Source organism: Pteropus medius, unplaced genomic scaffold (assembly GCF_902729225.1).
Source record: "Pteropus medius unplaced genomic scaffold, Ma_sr-lr_union100, whole genome shotgun sequence".
NCBI classification, from domain to species: Eukaryota; Metazoa; Chordata; class Mammalia; order Chiroptera; family Pteropodidae; genus Pteropus; species Pteropus medius.
The window spans coordinates 1057986-1079155 of NW_024347855.1; the positions used below are offsets into that span (position 1 = coordinate 1057986).

Here is a 21170-nt window from a genome sequence, read left to right on the forward strand (position 1 = left end):
CCTCAACCTGGCTCCACCTAATTGCGTCAGGAACTGGGACCTAGCATCAGATTTTGTTGGTGGTGGGGGAGGGAGGTGGGAGGAAATTTTATGTTAATTTTCAGACTGGACAAAGAGCTGGAGAGGGTGGAAACAGCCAGTGGGCAGGGAGGGATATGGCCACCAGAGGAAGAGAGGTACAGGGCTAGGGGTGGGGGCAAAGCCTTAGGCCCTCTAGAGCCAGAAGGGTGTTCTCGGGCATTGAGCAGCACCCAGGATCCAACTGGGTGGGAAGTGGTGGTTCACAGAACTCACTTGCTCTCCATTGTGATGGAGTTGGGTATGACCAGCAGAGCCTAGTAGGGCCTGGGGGCCTGGAGTTTGGACAAGTGGAGAGAAGGGAGAAAAATCTAGATGGAAAGGGGAAGCTTAGACCCAGGAAGGTGGCTGCAGGTAAGGATCTCTGGCAGGATGATCAAGGAGTGGATTTGGGGATGTGCAGTGTGTTAAGAAATCTGATACTGAGTTTTCAGTTCTGTGTGGGCCCCTCAACTCACAGCCAGGCAGGGGGACCCAGGGAGTCAGCGGGGGCAACGAGGGGGCAGAAACCACCCCACCCCACACATTTTCCCACAGTATGTTTTCCACTTTATCCCAAACAGAAATACACTTTGAGAGTGTTTTTCCCTGGAGCTTCCATTAGCGGAAATTTAAGTCCAACTTCTCTAATTTTTTTATTTATAAAGAATCTAAACCAGACATTTTTTCTTCTTTATTGCAAGCAGATTCAAGTCTCCTGCTTATATAATCCACAGAAAAGTCCAACATAATTAATATTAACTCATACTTTATCTACAGAAATAAAAGTTAAAAACAGCATACAAAATAAACTTTACAGAAATGTAAGATTTGGTTGAATTCACAATTTAATTTTTCAAAGCAAGTTAAATTAATGAATTATTATCAATTAAACCATGACTGGAGGCTGATTTATTATCTTAAACGCACCTACCGTATTCAATAATTTAAAAATAAATTCCAGTATTCATGATGATGACAACTATAGATACCATTCATGTTAAATACATTTTTAAAGATTCTCTTTTATTACATTACATAATCAATGGACATTTTAAATGGCGATGCAGACACATGTAATTTTAAGTCAGAGACAATATATGCATATTAAAATTCTGTATATTTTGATAAGGTAAAAAATAAAGCTATATAAACTGACCTTTAGATTTTTTTTTCTGCAAAAGTAGGATCACATTTTAATAATACTTCCAACAGATCTTCATTAAAGCTTTTTTTATACACAATATCAGAATGATTCTCATTCCCACCCACCTACTCTCTGGCTTAAAAAAAAAAAAAAAAAGAGCATTTTCCAACAGACATTTTTCCTGTTTTTAACTTATAAATGGGAAACTGCCAAAAGAAATGTAGAATGCAAGAAACTGCATATCAAATTGTTATATTGCGTTGTCAAATAAATAATATTAATTTTAAGATAAAGTGGAAGTGGTTGCATTAGGTTATTACTAATCAGTGCAAAATAGATGAACTTAGTGTCTTTAAAGAAAAGGGTCAGAAAACTTCCTTTAGTTTGCACTGAACATTTGGTTGATGCCCAGCAATTTAAGAATAGTTATAACAGTATGGTGAGACATTTTTGTTGTTAAAGCCACAAAATCTCACCAGGCCAAACTACAATTCTATAAACCTGTTATTAAAGAACCTGGTTGTTTTTGGCCACCTTCCCTAGTCCAGGCACTGCCACCACCAGGTCTTGCAGGGCCATGCCCTTCTGGGTGTTGTCTGGTCTGCGTTCCCCCTATCACATCAGATGCACAGGAATGGGTCGATTTGGGTTCCAGTAGGAGTTGCCAAGAGAACTCTTCTCCTAGTTGCCCTGTGGCGGAGGGCTACGCTGTGCTCCTGGACGCATATAAGGATGCTACAGTTGGGAAGGTCCAGGTGCTGCTTTCTGCCACTTGTCCTAAGGGTGGAGCTTTGGGGAGGTATGTTGGGGGGCGGCTGGACTTCCTGAAAAGGAGGAGCTTAGGCCAGGGCGCTGTTGCGTGGGTCATCAGCTGCTCTGTTTCAAACCCTGGGGCTGCCCTGCAGTCTCCGGCATCCTTCCTGGACACTAGGCATGGAGGTCGAAGGAGCCTTATCTTCTTGGAAGCTCCTTGAAATGTCCCCTTAGGAAGGAGGCAGGGATACTTGGGGCCTAGGGAATGTGTGCGTGTGTGTACTTGCATGTGTGCATGAGAGCTGACACACATGCACATGTGTGGCCGAGAGTGGACATGGAGCTAAAAGCAAGAGAATGCAATTGTGGTCAGGACCACTCGTTCTTTATAGATGACTTAACTGTTGGAATGGAGTGCGGATTAGGAACCAGATATTCAGACCAAAATAGGAAATTATGAGTTAATAATTTATTAACATGTGCAGTTGTGAATAAGATTTTCAAAACTAAGAAAAATGCTTAAAGTTGACATTACTTGCTTTAAAGTAAGTTTAAGGCAAGTAAATACTAACTACTTACTCTAAGGTGAAAAATCACACTAATACCTGAGTATCTGAATATCAGAGACTTTTCTGAAATGTCATTTCAGTGGGGTTCTTTTCTTCCTCCTTATATTTTTTTAATCTCATGCCCCTTACCTATTTCAAATTATCAGGCACAGTCCTTCATTTCCCAAACAATTAAAAAAAATCATTTTGGAGTGAGTAAAGTTTTAGTGACTTTCACAATGAGACTTAAATTATCAGAGGTAAATGGTAACTGTCAATACAGGTGTTAAAAAGATACTGAGCCATCAAGCAAAAAGCTTCTGTTTTAAGGCTAAAGGATGGAAATTAAAAACGAAACAAAAAGCAGATTAAATTGCTGTGAAGAATAAGCATAGCAAATTATCATACTCTAAATATGCTTTTCAACTAATCATTGCCACCAGAAACACCAAAAAAAAAAAAAAAGAAAGGTATAGAGAATAAAATCAACCCTGAAAATTCATTAGACACTAAAACATTCAGCCAAAACTTTCAGCAGAATTTGAAGTGGCCAACTTCATAAACTTAAAAAATAAAAGCTTTAAAAACATACTTTAAAAATTAGATATGATATGTTAACAAATAAATGAATAAAAGAGATATAAATAGCTATGAAAATACTTCAGTGCAAAGGCAATTTTAAGATTTCTAAAAAAATACGTTACAAAGAATTTGTTAACTAAACATACAGATAATCTGTCCCCCCTACAGGAATTACATTTATACCCATATTAGGCTCTTAAAAATGGCTGTAAAAAGGTACACACCATTATTTGCAGGGTCTGTCATGGACTAGAAGGGCCAACGGCTGCCACCACATACAGAACATGGGGACATGAGTGATAGGAGGACAGGGTGGGGACTGCAGGGCATGGCAAGGAGGACGCTCAGGACGGAAATGGCACCCTCCTCATTCTCGGTCTTACTCTGACCCAAACATTCATTATCTTAGTCTTTGGTATGGTGTTTATATTTCACCTTAATTTATCCCAACTACTTTGTGTTTATTGTTCTTGGTGTTAATTCACCCCCTACTTCAACTAAATATTTCAGGTGAAACATTATACAATCAAATTGTGAAATTTGAACTTCCAAAAGTATCTAACATCAAGCATCTCTGAAGTAGACTCTGTGTTCACTTACTAATGTCCCCAAATTCCACAGCATGAAATCTGGCAGTGGACAAGGTACCTGCTTTTCGTTTAGCTTCTGGGTGACACTTTTCTAAAAAGGCATCTGTTTTAACATCTGAAGTTTGAATCTCAAACTGAAATGTCTTCTTCACGGACCATTAAGGCTATGTCAAATAGGTTATATCTAGAAATATAAATACCAGTACAGAAAAGTAACAGGAACTTTACAGTACAGCAGCCTTCTGATGGTTTACCCATCCCAAAGAGAACACTGGACAGCACGCTAAGACAAAGCAGAGATCTAACAGAAACCTCAGTGCAAGGTTTGGTCAGAGTTATGTGGGCAGCAGCAGTCTGGGATGGCGATATTGCTTTTTAAAACTCACAGGCCATCTCGCTGTCAGACACTTGTTGGCCTGAAATAGATTTTGGAAGATGAACACCGCCCCTAGAGGCCACCTCTAGATGAGGATGTTGAAAGGAGGTCTGACCATCACAGCCAGATATCTGTTCTGCATACCCCAAACTATCACCCTTCCCCTAAGACCAATGAAATAAACATTTCCCAACAATAGTAAACTGAAAAGCTTTATCCTTGGGAGTGTGAAGATAAATATCTCAAAACTTGTACTAGGAAAGGTTAAATGAACACTATTACCTACCTATTCCTCCCATGTGAATACTCTTCCCCCCGCCCCCCGCCCCCTCCACAGAGGCAGTTAGGAGACAGGAAAAGAGGAGACAAGAAAACACTCAAAGATACCGCAAAACATACAGGGGTAACGTCTCCCTCAGAGAAATGAACTTTGAATCAGGCACAAGCCTAAAAATCAGCTTCAGTATGTGGAGGGTTCTGAACAAAAGCAACAGCATGGTCTGCAACTCTAACAGGGAATGGATACATGGTTATTTGAGTGTCTGTGCCAAAAGCAGAAATATCAGAGGGCTCTGGAGAAAGCGCAGAGCCCCGACCCATCTGTCCCACGGTGAGGGCGAGTCACATCTGTGCTTAAATGGCGGTTGGTGGGTGTGACTGCCTCCCGCTTGAAGCTGGACTGCCAATCTCCAAGCAGAGGTCCCCCTCAGGCGATGCATGTGGCGGAGATGACGGAGGGCGCAGACACAGAGCCTCTCTGCACAGTCGAATGCACCAGACCCTGTGCACGTCCAACTCAATGCACGAGGCTACCAGACTTGCAAGAAATGACAACAAAGTGCTCGATCAACTGCCAGGAAGGTCCTGTTGCCCCTTCCTCCTCCTTCGGGGGCAGAGGAAAAGCACACATGTGCACAACACACACACTCGAGGTGTGGTTCTTAAAGGCTTAAACTGGTGGTGATCTGTTCGCCAGGTGTCTCCCCACAGGGCCCATGGCAGTAGGGTCTCCAACTGGGATGGCGATGGTTGTTTGAGACACCGACTATGGGAGGGAGGACCGAGCACTCCTTGCTCTCTGGGCACGGTAATGTCATCTGTTTAGAGCAGAAGCTTGGCCGCATGGCCAAGAGGCTGGGGCTGTGCAGAGAGGCAAGACAGCTGACTTTTGAGAGGTGCTCCTGACTCCGTGTGCACATGCTCTGTCAGAGAACAGAAGAGACAGTCAGTCCCAGGACCCTCCATGAGAATCGCATTAACACCGATCTGATGCAACCACTGCCGTCACTGCCTTAGTCATGGACTCCCACTGCGGGACATCGGTCGGATGATGTCCATCCCATCTGAACCATGACACAGAGGCAAAGTGTCAACTGTGCTCTGCCTAAGAATGTCTCCCCCTGTTTCCATCATCAGGTAAAGACAATGTTCATAAATATGCAAAGGTGCCAGAGACTAAATTTGATTCCTTAACACGAGAGCACTAAACCATCCCTCCAGACACCAGGGTCCACATCATACTGACTGGCCGGCTTGCTGTCTCCAGCCCACGCTTATCTCTATTCGCACAGACAAATGCAGCCTGTGTGGTTTCTTATTAACAGCCCAAGGAGACTGGTGACATGTCCTCGACATTGTTGAATTTAATGGGCAGGGAGGGAATGAAGGGGAGTCACAGAGGAGAAATAACCACTCCAAGCATTCCTGCTTTGACACAGAGAAGATGGGCGTGCTTGCCAAACCTGAGCACTCTAGCTCGGAAGGCTTTGTGAATGTGGTTGCGTTTCCTCTCCCTGTTTTTCAGCTGATGGACAACAATGCCTCTGTACCAGACATTTGCCTGGGCTAGTGTTCACTCCAAACCACACGATGTTCCATTTTTTATTTCCAAATACAGTCTTTCCTGATACACCTTTTAGGAGAAGCTATTTCCACCACCAAGGATGAGGAATGAGATTCGTTCTGGCACACTGAACACCGAACACACCAGGCGAGGACACCACAGAAGTGCACGTGGAACCATGTTCACCATGGCATATATATGTAGGGGGTTGCGCACATCCACACCTGTGCATGTGTGTATGTACAATACTCGACCGTATGCAGTCCAGGCACTCTCAGGCAGGTCACTTACCTGGGACAGAAATATACATGTGTGCATAAAAAAAGTGTGTGTGTGTTTTAAAATGAATCTCTGTTATTAAAAATAGCACAGCACAGCAAAACTTTGGAGGAAAAACGAACAGTTTGAAAGGATCACAGCACACCCAGAAAGCCTGCCAGGTGGCATGGTGGACGCTGTTACCTATCCGTGGGCTAATCACGTCTCGGCCCCGGCAAGAAGTCCTTCAGAAGTGGCCTGTCCGTGCTCGGCGCGGCATCGACCGCTGTTTTGAGTTTCGAGCTCTTCTGTAAGGCGAGGAAAAACACTGAGATGGCTGCCACATCAGTAACCGAGAGAGCTCTCCCGGACAGCCAAGGGCAAAATCCAGCCGTGCACCGGGAATGTGGGGGCCAGTGCCCATGAGGGCCACTCACCAGGCCCCTCTGAGTGCAAAAGGCATGTCAGATTGACATGGAAGTCTGTGCTAAACTCGGGGCAGCAGGAGGGGCACAGGCCTCTCAGTGTGGGCACCTCCCAGAGGCTCTGCTGGGGGAAGGAAATGATCTTCCTAACAGTGCCCTTCACATGAAAAAGAACGAGGGATGAAGCCGATGCCCAGAGGAAGGGCCAGGCACGAGAGCAGGGTCTCAGCTGGAAGGGCCGCCTGACCAGCCTGCTCCCAGTGCAGCAAAGGCCAGACTCTGCCAGGAGCACAGGAAGTGCTTCCAGAACCCTGAAGCCAAAAATCCTGCCACACTCACCTGAAAGCTTTTTGAGTGCCAATTTACTAGACAGCTGCCTACACCCCACCCCAAGAACACCAAGAAGGTACAGTGTGCCTGCCCGTCCTCGTCCCTCTGTCTCTTTATCCCTCCCTTTCCTTCTGTTTCTCCTTCTCCCTCGGCCCTGTCCCTGTTCCTCTGTCCCCGTCCCTGTCCTTCAGCTCTGTCTCTAATTAAACAGAAGTCCCGTCCAAGACTAGCATCCTAATGATTCAAGGTGCCTCGGCGCTGCACGTCAACGGCGCTGGGCGTCGGAACACTAGGATTTTCCAGTCAAACCATCATTAGTTTCTCAGTAAAAGGAAGAAAGGATTTTAAAAGGTGAAGAACCTCAAGGTCTGAGTTGCAGAATGTCTTCTGGGGAGGAGGAGGATGAGCTACACAAGAGGTGGCATTGTTGCCCTTTGCAAGGATGGAATTATATATAATTCAATTATATATAAAAATTATTACAGGGATATATATATGCATATATATACACACACACACACACATATATATATATATATATATGCTGGTGCCTGTGATGTTTTGCTTTTTAGTAGAATAGATTAAAAGAAAAAAACCCATCCATTTGAAGTACAGTATTTTCACATCAGGACTAGGTCAATGTTCATTCCTCCAAAGTTTTGCAAAAGTCCAGGTAGTTTTATGGCAACATGAGCGTTCGCCTCGTGCGTGCCAGGGACATGCTGGCTACAGGGGCTCTGTGTGAAGGTGTGGGTGTGGGGGTACCTGTGGGTCACGCCCCATGTGACTGGGGATCCCATAGAATGCTCAGTGACAACCTTCTCCAAGCAGCAAGAGTATGGCTTCTGCAAAGGTTCAGAAGCAAATCAACTCTTAATAAACCACATCAATAATTAGAGTGTTTATTTTTAGGCCAGAGCTGGCGCGATGGAATCAATTTCATAAGCGTGTCCTATGACTTATTAAAGTGTTCCTAATAATTCCATCCTAAATGTGTTCAAGCATGTAAATAGCAATATAAAGTTATGTAATTTATTCTAAAAAATTCTGATGGCATCAGATTAGAAAAGTTTTGATTGTCAATAATTACTTGAACTGAAAAAATGTACTATCCTGTTAGTTAAAAAATAGTGTTTAAAATGCATAGAAGATGAACTGTTCTTTAAAGAAAAAAAAAAGCCTTTTTCTTGCTTTAAGGCATTTTCCTATTAAAAAAACTGCATTGGTAAAACAGTAATACCAAATGTGTTTTCAAAGTATCATTAATTTTGAAGCACACATAAGTGCAGTATTTAGGTACATGCACATACAACTGAAAAACAGATAGAAAATATTCTCTAGACAATGCTTTGCCCCTGAAGTCTTGGCTCTGGATGAAAAAGCTTTGATCTCAGGCAGCTGCCACGGAGGAATGCTGTGTAAATGGCTCTATATGGCTGAGAAATAGGCCACTACAACCATTTAAAGCAAAGTAGAAAACATTTCCTAAAAACAATCAGATGAAAAAATTTTTAAAGAATTTGGTAAAACATTTGACCCAAAACACATCTCTCTCCTAGCTTTGTCCACAGTCCAAGTGAATCACCAGAGTCTTTTCTTTTCTGAAGCGCTTTTGCAAGGCCCTGCTCATACTTCACTGTGGAGGCCTCAGTTTCCCCGTCTACAGAATGGATTTACAGAGGTGAACGGAGTAACAAGGTCTTGCTACCCATCCTCTACGGGCTGCAGAGAGAAAGATGGCACTGAGGCAACTTTGGTCACCCAGGGGCACGTGTGCCTTAGGAACTGCCACACTCACACCTTCACTTTCGTGTGTAGGAACCACAAGTTTAAAGTGGCACAGCTCAACACTCTCAGCTGGGCCTGAGTGAAGACGTAGCTGCCCCCTCGAAGGTGGGATGTGATACTTCCAATGGATGCTGAGAGAGAAACACTGGTTAGTGGCATTGATAGAAAACACAGCTCACATGTCCTTTCCACATCTCAAGATACAAGTTATCCCAATATTTCCTGGTGTGGTGGTGGTTATAACAAACATAGGAGACATAAACCCAGAGTGTGTGTTTGATAGCTCTTGATTATTAAAAGTCAGCCCTGTGTTGTCTTGTGACTATAATCCCAAACATGCAAAAAGACAGAAAAGCATCACCTGGTTCCTTCAGAAACTCAGACTGCTGGAAGTCTGAGAAAGCATAAAGATGGTGGACTGCTCAACAGAAAGGCACTGGTTCTTAGTCTGCCAGTCCCAGAAGGTTCAGGAGAGGCCGTGCATATCATTAGACAAGGTGGTAGTGGTTATTTTGACAAAGAGGTTGGAAAATGGAAAGGAATGAGGAAAGGAAAAGAGAAACGAGAACAGACTGTGAGTCTGGTTACATGCCAACAACGTCCCACATACATCAATGCTGCTGCACTACGCAAACTTGTGGCAGGCTGAGACTGCACAACGCGAGCCACATCCGTAATGGTCTCGGCCCCTCTGTCCAGGGACTCTCACTTCCTGGAAGGTAGTGTGCACCTCCCATTCCTGCTGCCACCAAAGGGAAAGGTTCAAAGCCCTGATAACTTCAAACAATTTGTAGTGAAATTGGATGTGTACACTCTCACTAATCTCTCCCCGAGTTTGTGTCAGCACTGACTTTACGAACATGGCAGGTGCAGAAAGGAGAGAATCACTAGGAACTGGTTGCACTGGCGTCAACATTTTAAATTAGCACCAGAGTTCTGAGAAAGCTCACCAGCTCGGATCCCGTTCAATTGTTGGGATTGGTGGAAGTAGGGCGAATGCAGTACCCGCACCATTTCCACTCCAAACCCAGTGGAGGGCTACCTGTTTTCCATCCCTAATGCAGGCCAACAGCTCTTGGAGATCGAGACCACTGGGGCCATCTTAGCTTTCTGGAGTGCCTCTCCACGGCTCCCAGAATGTATGACTTGTCCTCTTCTGCTTCACACCCTCCCTCCCATACTGTCACTTGCACACCACCTGTGCTCTAGGAGGGAGACATGCAACCTGCAGGAACAGCTCCTGCTGTGGCTTCCACCCTCTCACCAGGATCCTTCTTTCTCCCTACGGAGGCTCTCCACCTCCATGGGAAAATCACAAGGGTGAGGGGATGGAGAGCGTGCTCTCCCCGATATCACAGGGGTGAAGGGATGGGGAGCATGTTCCTCCCTGAGATCACAGGGGTGAGGGGATAGGGAATGTGCCCTCCCTGGGAACTCTGGGAAGGGCCAGAGTGGTCTCAGGAAGCTCTGAGTAACACCTACTGGTGTCCTATGCCAGTTTGGGCATTTTGCATATCTCATTTCTTACCTGAATCCAGAATTCAGCTTGTTGGCCTCAATATGGGAGTGTGGAAAATAAGTAGCCCTACTAATTACCAGAATTTCCCAATATAAATGCTAAAGTTTTGAGCCAAATTCACCATCCCTAAAAATAATGCAATTTTACCTTCAAAGTAATGATTAATTAAAAAAAACTTTTAGATTTATACAAAATAATTTGTCTTGGCATTGGCATAATCTTTCTTAATCTTTTTCTCATTTAGACTGACTAGCTGTTCAGGTCTAAACATTGGTCACCTTAAATTTTACCTAAATTAATGTTTAAAATCACATATCGTGAAATTCCTTAGTAATGCTTAGACTGATGACATTTCCAGCCCAAATCTTTACACTACACTTTATGATGGTTATTTCCCATTCTGAATCTGGGGAGCTACCATGCCCCTACTAGAAGCATCTGGGTACCTGGACTCTCTCTGTGGCGCTGGGCCACAGCTGCCTGCACAGGACTTTCTTGAGAACATCAGGAAGGAGGCTGACGGTGATGAGCAGGATAATGGTCAGCCAGGCAGGGCCATTGGACAACATCTTTATGAACACATAGTACATCCTTTGATAATTGAGGAATGGCCTGGAGTGTTGAGGGAAAGAAGAAAAACAACACGATGACAGGTCAGGAGTCATCAGGAGAAACACTGAAATCCTGCTGTTTTCTCTACTAGCATAAAAAACCCATTTATTCTGGCCGTTTTAACTTTTAGCGCTGATAGTCATTGGACAAGCCGTTTAGCCTGCCTGCTTCGAATTCATTGTGTAAACAATGGGATGTAGAACTTCCCCTATAATGCTGAGGTGTTGTGAATGGGAAAAGCAGGAAGGAATTCCATGAAGTCATCCCAACGGGAAAATAAGTCCCTGAAGTTCAGTTTCAGAACAACAAAAAAGATTTAAAAAGATTTAAATAGGTGATGTTTTTGATACCTCAGAATCACAATGGCTATTAACATGAAGATATGCAAATGTTCTGATAAGCCGAGCTAGTTAACTACCTAAAGTTTATGCCATAAAAAAATTTAATTTCTCTATAAAAATACAGGGGATGAAATTACTTACCTACCAGGCAAATTTATAATTCAAAGAAAATATCTATATTGGGTTCCATGAAAGAAGTTGAAAAGGATGCAGCAATTAATGATATGATGCTGAACTTGAATTGGTTTTACGATTCCTAAACCCCAAAGCCCAGGGGCTAGTCGGGAAGTCTTCAGGATGAAATCTTCCTCTTACACAGCCATAGCTTTGGAAAATTCACTAGAACTTCAGGGATTTTTAGCTTGGGACAGGGTTGTTGGAAACCCACCCAAACCTTATCTAGTTCTCAAAAGAACACGTAATGCATGGCTTTGGTCACTAGAGGGCAGTAATGGAATGAGAGGTTGGGATCGTATCAGCAACTGCCAACAGGGGGACAAGATTGATTAGGGAGGCTTTCTCTCTGTTTTCAGGGGCTGCCTGTTTCCTAGGGGTTGTGCTCAATATTTGAAATGAAAAATGAAGAGGACATTGCTTCTGGCCTCATATCTGGCCAGGCCTAGGACGAAGCCAGCATGTCCAGTTGAAGGAGGTGCTCGCCCCCAGGTTGTGGCCCCTGGAGCCTCCTCACTTGCCTCTCCCTAGTCCCAGCCCTGCTAAGGAAAAGCCCTGCCTTACAGGGGAGGCGGAGATGTAAACAGGAGAAGTACAGAACAGTATGGTATGTGCTGTGACAAGAGAATGAATAAATGCTTAAGGGATGAGGTGGAACTGCCCCGCCTGTAAAGTGGTTTGAGGGAAGCATTATTAAAGAGGGCAATGAGCTGCCATGTTTTGAAGGATGAATAAGAGCTCACCCACCGGATAGTCTAATTGGAAAGGACACTCTCAGTAGAAGGAACTGCATGGGCAAAAACACGCTTGTGATAGTATAACAGATGCTGAATGCAACCACTTCTTGCCCTCATCAGGACTGAGTTAAATCAACATTGCTTCTTGACAGTTTTATCGCAACAATTTCTAAACCGGTTGTCCTGTTTGCTTTCCACTCACAAGTTATTTTCAACACAGCCGCCACAGGGATCTTTCTAAAAGAGCCATCGGGCTCTGCTGCCACCTGTTTAAAGTCCTTGATGGCGTCCCGCTGTTGTCAGGCTGGGGTTGAGGTCCTACGGGGTCTCTAGGCCCAGCGCGGCCTGCCCCTACTTACTTCCTCAGTTGGACCTAGGCCACTCTCCAGTCACCGTGGACTTCCTTCCGCCTGCCAGGGCTCTGCTTCAGGGCTTTTTCATGTGCAGCCTGCCAAGGCCGGCTCTGCTGGCCATTAGGTCCATCTTAACATTTGTAGTGTGTAGAGAATGCAGTTGTGGAGAAGACTAAATGAGACGTACCCTGTTGAATACTTCGCTCCTGCCTCATTCTAGAAAGGATTTAATAAGTGTGACCTATGATGATGATGGTGGTGATTTCCTCCCAGGTTTTAGTTTAAATAATAACTATTTTTTGGAGAAGCCTTCTCTGACCTTCAATTTGAAATAGGTCCCTTGCTATAACATCCATTCTATGACTTACTTGTCACAGCCAGATTAGTTGTTATCTAGCCTGTCTCCCCCACTGAAAATATGAGGTCAAAGGAGCAGGGACCACACTTGCCTCATTCTCCCTGAGGTTCCCCAGGCCCTGGCACAATGCCTTGCACACAGCAGGCATTCAGTGAATGCTTGCACACAGGAATGAAGTTGTACAGAAAATGCGTTTTGAGCTCATGATGAAAGATACTGCAGGAATATGAAGGTAATAAGGATTACATAATATTTATCAAATTCATACCAGATAATTCCTCCCCAGAGGAGGGAAAAGACGATGTAAAATAGCAGTGACCCCCAGATAACAAAATGGTTTATCCAAGTCCAGTAGTGTGTGTCTAACGCCAGCTGAAAGAAAGAAAAAGGTAATTAATATGGTATTATCTAAGCATATCAGTGCGAGCCATGCCAGCTAAGAGAGAAAGCCAGAAAATAATGAAGCAAACAAACAAACAAACCGCCATCACCTTAATTTTAGCTAAAATGCCCATGTGAAACTGCTTAGGAAAAATAAACCGTTATTCTTCCAATGGAGACAAAGAATGTGTGATGTCACGGTCCTCGCAATCACCACATTCCTAGTAAGTCTCACCCAGACCCTGGGGAAACTCGCTCTAGAAGTGTTTCCCAAAAGGAAGGCCTCGGGGGTGACAGCTTAAGGTGTTGGCTACATTACTACTAAGGAAACCAGTTTTGGATTTTCTCTGTGTCACTTTTTAAGACTTGAGTTGAGAGGTTTTGGGGACTTTCATAGTGATATCCCATATAGAATTTGATTTTTAATAAAAGCTGAATTTTTCATAAAACATTCATTTGTTTCAGTTACAGTATATTTTGATTACATAATGGCTGCTTGCCAATTAAAAGAATTCTAATCTGAATCCTCTTATAAAGAAAAAGATCATTTCTTTATCCATCTTCTGTGTAATTCTGGAAGTTTGCATATTGAGTTGCCGAGTGGGCTGAGTTTGTGCTCATTTAAATGGCGGGAAGATGACCCCTGAGTGGGCCCAGGAGCTTACCCGAGCTGTGTGCAAGTGCGGATTTGTAATTTGGTATGTATTTATAATTTAGAGGTGGGGAGACCTACACATTCAGGAATTAACTGTGGTTGGAAGAAGAAACATCAGTGTGAGAGAATTTACCTTTAGGGTGACAGTAAATACCATCACAGTGAACACCAGCGTCCCGAAGGTCCAGTTTCCAAATATCTGTGGGGACAAACAGTCCAAGCAGTCTCTTGTGAATATGTTATTTTTCCCCTTTCGCATTCAAAACAAGAGTGTTAGAGAATACATCTCATTGTTCTTGTGTGCCAACCCTTCAAACCCTAAAGATACAGGGACTATGTCTTGTTACTACAAAGAGGAGACAGCAGTAAACACCCTGAGGCACTCGAGACCCCCGGGCTTTTCGGCACCATCCCCAGGGCCAGGGCAGTGATCGGTGGTGGGAACAGATGCTTTCCTACACTGACTGTCCTGTCACCCATAATATCGACCCTGCACGACACTCGCAACAAACATCAGTCCTAACATCACAAGCCGAGAGCAAAAATACCGAAGAGCTGCTATCACAATACACACGATGCTAACTCTGTTTTGTGTGTGTGTGTGTGTGTGTGTGTGTGTGTGTTTTATGTAGAAGAGACATTTACCCAATTACTTAGCTCTACACCCTCTGCACGTTCAAGAATAAACTCAGAAGAGTTTGTGTCTGTTCTCTTTTGAACTCAACTCAAACATCTGCCTGCTCTGGAAGAAAAGTAACTGCTAGAACATTTTGCTAGTAGCAACGAGAATCACATCATGTATGGGCGACATCTTGGGTGGGACTTTCCTTGAGAAAAAAATCACAGAAAAGGGAGAAACGAAGACAGACAAGACAGAGCTGCACGAAGGCCCCCGGCAGCCAGTCTGATGGTCAGAACCACATACAGGTCAACAGCCCTGCGGAAGAGGCCATGGGAGGCGGGAGCACAGGGCACGGCTTCGGGGCAGCCCAGAGGGCTCGGGCAGGATGCAGGAGAACCGCCAGTGGTGGAAGCACACGAGTGGAATCATGAAAACAACACATTTTTCTATTACAGACAAAGACACAGGCAAAATAAAACACCTACTACTTGAGACTTTTTTCTCTTACGGGAAAAAATATCAGTCTGTAGAAGATTTTATTCTATAAGACTAAATTTCTTCAAGATTTCTACACTAAGAATTGACCTATTCTGGTTTTTCAGATTCTGTGAACCATGCCTCTCAGAAAACATTCCTGTACATCTTTCTAAAAGAAAACAAGGCTTTATTTCACAAAGAATTAAAGACCTGAAATACAAATGGCTTTCCTTCATAATTAATTTTTAATCAAAGAAACATGCCTACACATAACTCAGTTTTGGTGAATGTGTAGGCTACCCGTCTTGTGCTATATTTAGAGAGGTAAGAACTACTGGTGGAATTCTAGAAGAAAAACTATGTTAGGACTCTGTAGTAAACACAGACTTTTAAAAAACCCCAATCAGCATCTCTTTTTCACTTTATTCTTTACTTCATCATCATGATCAAAACAGGGCTTTCATCATGCAGATCCACATATACCAGTGGCTCTCAACAGGGCATGGGGGTGGAGGGTGGGGTGGTGGTGGTGATTCTGTCCCCAGGGGACACTTATAACGTTTGGAGACATTTTCGGTTGTCACAACAGGAAGAGAGGTGTTATTGGCATATAGCAGGCAGAGGCCAGGGGGCTGCTAATTGCACAGGGCAACTCCACAACCAAGAACTCTCTGGCCCCAAATGGCAACGGTGGTCAGGTTGGGAAAGTCTCAAAAAAAGTGTTCTCCCTTCAATGCTTAACTTTTGGGGCAGGAAAATTTTCCGAATTTGGTTGTAGTTTGGCAGCAGCTCACAAAAATTCCTGGCCCGCAGAGTGTTGGAAAACAAAGAGATTGTTTTGTTTTTCGTTGGAAGCTGATGTTTTTAGCCTAAAGTGAAGGGTGAATTTGTGGTGAGGTGAGGGGCAGCTTTGAGTCCCAAGTGGGCACCGTCAGAGGAACCTAGGTGGAAGGCTCCACCTCGCCCAGCTCTCCACTCCCTCACACTCCGGGCCCGCGTGTTTGCCACCCTTGCCTGGCAGGAAATGTGGAAATCGTTTTAAAAAGTGTTAGATAACGGCAAAATGTGAAAATGGAGTATGCATAGCAGAGTGGCGGCATCGCAAATCAGGGACAAACTTTCAGTCCTTTGAGTGGCTTCTCTGTTTCTTTCTCTCCCTAAGGGTAGCAGGGCTTCCCCAAGGGCACTGCTGAGTTTCCACAGATTTGGTGGGTTATGGTAGACCTGAGATCACAGATCAGGCCTAGTCCCAGTGCCTAATCCAGTAAAACACAAGGGCTCAGCTGTAATTTTTACAGGTGAATGGCAATAAAGCACAACTATCTTGAACCCAGAACTGAGAATTTTGGTCAGAACCTTGGGCAGTGCTGATGAATCTGCACTAGCTTTACTACCACCCTCTCTCCCACTCCCGCAACCTATTTCTGGCTCACTGGGGCAGACAAATATGGTACCAGCTCTAAGTTCCCCTTAATTTTTAAATTCGTTTTTAGGAAGCCCTCAGGCTAATTGTTAATAGTCAAATTATTATTAAAATTGTTTGCCATTATTTATATGGATTTTGGGAGTGGGAGGTGGGATGGTTCACTGGGACACTAATCCCCTTTCTCAGAGGGACCATCTTTCTTCTAAGTGACGTCATTCCTCAGTGAAGCCCTGTGTCTGATTTCCTAACCCAACACTCTCTCCAATGAGAATGTCACTAACTTTACATCCTCATTCGGATGATCATCAGAATTTGGTAGAATGTCTCTGGAGCCTGGTGCTCCACCAGATCTAAGTTCAATCCTTTGTCCTCACGCTTCTCCCTCTCTCTTCTGAGGATGAATATTTTGCAGGAAATTTTTCTGGTTATTAGAGCACTAAGATTCAGGCCAATTTGATTTTTATGTGTAAAAATATTCAGTGACAAATATGACTTGCATTGTCTCAAAATCACGGTCACAAGAAACACCTACTACATTCCCTTCATGTGTTGGTTCCATACTCCCACCAAGTCCACTGGCATAATTTGCTCTTGCCACACTGGCCACTGCTCCTATTTCGGCTATTGAGACGTTTGCTTCCCTTCTATTATAACATGCTCCAAACTTTCAGGTGTTCATCTAGGAATAGCCTGCTGTTCAACAATGATAATTATCATCTTAGTATTCTTATTTGAGAAATAATTATGGCTTATGATGTCTGTGCAGAAAATGCTCCATAAGTGAATTTCTCTTTTTTCAAAAGTTATCAATGATTCTGTTATTCCTCAATACTACATGTGATCTATAAACAATCCCATAGAATGATTTAGGTCTTTAAAAAAAAGTAGTCCTCACATACGGACCATCAACAGAACAGGGCATCTAAATTGTCTCACCAAGAAGATGCGTTCTCATTTGGAAGGCACACAATCAGAAAGTGAAGAGCATGTGATTTCCAAACTGCCTACTACCTTAGAACCAAGGGTATCATCAGTTGTTGGGTCCACCCCTTATTTACTCGTATTTTGTAGGTTTATCTGAATTACTGCAGAACTGGTCCATGATACCATTTTTAATTTTGTAAGTGATATAACGCTTTTATCCCCCGAACAAGAATTTAAGAATCACCAAGCCAGAATGAGAGAGGCTCTTTCTGAACATGCAAAGGCACAATTGAGGATGTAGAGTCTGAATACCAGACACTGCTATGGAATGGCCTTGAGTCATCCCAATCTCCTGGAGCAACTGTCCTCCTAATGATACGGGATGACATTGTCCACACTATCCCTCACAGACTTGTCACTCATAATTAGGGATGCTATGAGCATTATTCATCCTGCTCTTACAACTCTAAGTCTTTAGATTATTTAACTTCTATAGAGTGTTAGCGAATGGAGCAAATTTCATCTCTCAAGTGCATAACTATAGACAAACATCTCACATTAAATATCTTATTTGGCACCAACTGTCCCATGGGCTGGTTCATAATATCGCCATGTGTCTCAGAAGCTTTTCATATGACAAGATGTACATTATGTGTGTTGAACGTTTGTCATGACAGGCCAGCAAGCAGAGTGAGGGCTCTCAAAACTCTTGGCCAATGAGCAAAAAGGCACCCACTGGGTTTTTCTTAGCTGGAGTAGTGCAGGCCAATTTGTATTTTCTCTGTCTTGGTTTTTTTCTGTCACTGTTTCCAATTCTAATGAATAGTTTTGTCCAATAACAGATGAGCAAAGGCATGCAAGTAGTAATTGTGGAAGGCATAAAAGCATCGCAGGAAAGCATCATCCTAGAAATTAGTATTTGGGTTCTGTGGAGACTCAGGACACCCTTAAGGAAACAGGGAATAGGAGATAAACAAGGAATTGGTAAATCCTTGGATCATATGAAGGGTTTCAAAATGCCACTATACCCACAGCAGCATGAGGAGTGGCTGGGTAGACATTTGGTTGGAGACACATCAGGGCTGCAGGGATTTGAGAAGGAGGAGGAGACGTGGCCCAAGCATGGCATTGGGAAGGCTTCACTACAGGTCTGCACTCCAAAGCCACACCGTGCCAATCAACCGGCACTCCCATTTCCGGGTGACCTAGTCAAGCATGCCTTTTTATGTGTATCCTTTTCCCCACTTAAGCAATCTTTTAATGGTACTTCTTGAGAAGTACTCATTATTTTATTATGTAATACTGAGATTAAAACAATTAAGAATGAGCATGGAATAAAATAAATACCATAAAATTTTCAAACATCCCAGATATGAGTTCTAATTACCTGACCTTGTACAAATTCTTTAATCTGTCTGAACTTCAGATTCCTTGACTTAACACCATGAAAATGTCCAACTGAAAGGGCGATTGCAGTGAGGGAAGATTTGTGACAGTAAACTGCAAACGAAGTGCCAGATGAATGGCACCAATTTCAGTATTGTCACGATCCTGGAATTTTAGTCCTCAGGACATAAAATCTTAGTTCTTTTTAAGATACACGCAAGATGCTTACTTAAAGCCTGACCTGTTAAGGAAATCTTTTTTTTTTTTAACACCTACAGCACCTGGACTTCTTAAGTGGTCTCCCATCCAAGTACTAACCAGGCCCGACCCTGCTTATTAGCTTCCAAGATCAGACGAGATTGGGCATGTTCAGGGCGGCATGGCCGTAGGCTAGGAAATCTTACAAAAGAAATATAAGAATGATAAGATAGCTCTATTTAACTACATTTATGGCCTGGTGGCATCCAGAAATTATTTAATTAAAATAAGTGTAGACAAAGAATAAATTCTAGAAAAATGTAGTTTGTAAAAGAATGAAATAAGATTTTTAAAAATTCTCGAGATCGATTTAGTGAAAATTAATTTTAGTTATAATGAAAGATAACAGCACCTTTTAATAATGAGAAATAAGAAACAAATAAATTTGGATAAACAAACAGCACAGGACTTGTAGCAAGACTTTCCCACTTCATTCCAGCTTTTTGAAGGGATAAACACAAAGGAAAAAAAAAATGGGGAAAAGAAGTGTTCTGTCAAATAGGAAATGAAATATACTTCTAGTCATAAGTTATCTTTCTTTTATATCAACAGTAGTGTTTATTTATGGCCAGGTTAAAAACTGTGACATTTAAGTAGAGAACAATTCCGAAGTATACTCCATGTCTTTCACAATTCTCCCAGGTTGCACAGGTTTGCCATATTCAAAGCAATGTCCCCAGTAGGCCTCACATGCCTATGTACATTGCCTCTTATTTAAGGTAAAGGGCAGTTCAAACAAGTCAATTTAAAAAAAATTACTGACTTAACTGGCAATCCTGACACAGAAATTCAGAGAGAAAACACCAAGTACAAATGATCAAATGTACACAGACTTCTCTAATACAACTTTAATTCTACAGGAAGGAGAAGGTAGTGGCAGCTAACAGTATTTCTACTGACAAAGCACACAGAGGAAGTCACATTTGAAAATATTTTCAAGAAATATTTTATTTAGAATGCACTTCAAAAACATAGAGAGGACACACCCACAATTGTCTTACCATGTGTGTGTTGGTAGTCATTATCTGAGAGTGGGAAGGAAAGCAAGTTGCAAAAAGAAAAAAAGCAGATACAAATAAAACAAACCCTAGAAATTATGCAAACAACCAGAGAGCTGATGTCTATTAGAAACTATCAATCTACTCATCGCAAAGGAAACGAATACTTAAGTGCATGTGAAAAAATGCTAAAATGTGTTAAATACAAAATTAATTCCCATATTAAATAAGACATACCGGGATGATCTAACTGAACCACTAGATAAATAGCTATTGGTGAAATATAAGTTACAAAAATAAAATCTGAAAACTCTCAGGAAGTATATTTCTTATAGTCAGCGGAGCTACGCAGAGCAGGGCATTTACTGATGTACTGAGTGCTTCAAAGCGATTTGGTAGCTAGGTACCCAAATATCAGGAGTCCCCACAGGCTGTGCTGAATGACTGCACTGACCAATGATCGTACATGATTTGAGGTTTATTCTCAAGTAGCCAAGTCAATAAAATCTAGTTCCATACTAACCTGTCCATTGCTGGTCACTGTTGTATTTTCAAACATGAAGTAAGCACCAAAGAAAAACACCAGAGCGTCAAATACTCCTAAGAATGTCCAGTAAATGAACACTCGCCAGCGGAGTAGAGCGTTCTTGGCGATATCTCTGTATAAAGAAAAAATGAGAACACAGTGATTGCACTCCATTAAAACCGGCCTCACTGGGTGATCTGGCCATGTCTGCTGTGCTCTGCAGTGACCATTCTTGTCCAGTAGGGGCCTCTAAGTCACTGGACAGACTCTGTGAGCCTTAATCCGGTTTCCCCCAGTGATATCGTCTGACAAAATATTCTACAATGGAATGGGGAGCGCGGCCTCAGGAATGCAGTCAGAAGTACTGTAATGGCTAGGTGTAGAGCCAGAGGGAAGATAGAGTAATTGGGGGGATCGTTTCATAAACTATATAAATGTCTAACCAATGTACTGTATACTTGAAACTAATAATAAAATAAAATTTAAAAATCTTTAAAAAATTCAACAAAACTGTAGGACAGTATCACAACCTGGGTACTGATATCGACACCATCCACCCATCTTACCCGGGTGATCCAGTTTTACAGACTCTCTTTGTATTCTTTCTTACAACTACATGTGGATCTAAAATTTTCTGAAATAAGTTTAATTTAAAAAGACACACACACACACACACACACACACACACACACACCAGTAACACACTGAATCTTCCACTGATCCTGG

The 21170-nt window shown here is 42.8% G+C and overlaps 1 protein-coding gene and 1 pseudogene across 5 annotated transcripts in view; both read right to left on the minus strand.

Annotated features, from left to right (window-relative positions):
* Positions 1–736: 736 nt before the first annotated feature.
* ATP11A (ATPase phospholipid transporting 11A) overlaps positions 737–21170 on the minus strand; it is a 140599-nt gene continuing 120165 nt past the window's right edge. For 2 of the 5 annotated variants that reach the window (XM_039878801.1, XM_039878802.1), the window contains exons 25-29: positions 20442–20577; positions 13961–14026; positions 13060–13163; positions 10663–10828; positions 4166–5255 (exon numbers count right to left, since the gene is read on the minus strand). In XM_039878801.1, the coding sequence (XP_039734735.1) occupies positions 4995–5255; positions 10663–10828; positions 13060–13163; positions 13961–14026; positions 20442–20577 (733 nt within the window). In that variant the 3' untranslated portion in view covers positions 4166–4994. Of the gene's footprint in view, positions 5256–6358; positions 6463–9058; positions 9146–10662; positions 10829–13059; positions 13164–13960; positions 14027–20441; positions 20578–21170 lie in introns of all 5 variants that reach the window. The other 3 variants (XM_039878804.1, XM_039878803.1, XM_039878800.1) reach the window with 3 other exon arrangements.
* On the minus strand, positions 18932–19053 carry LOC120615636 (uncharacterized; annotated as a pseudogene).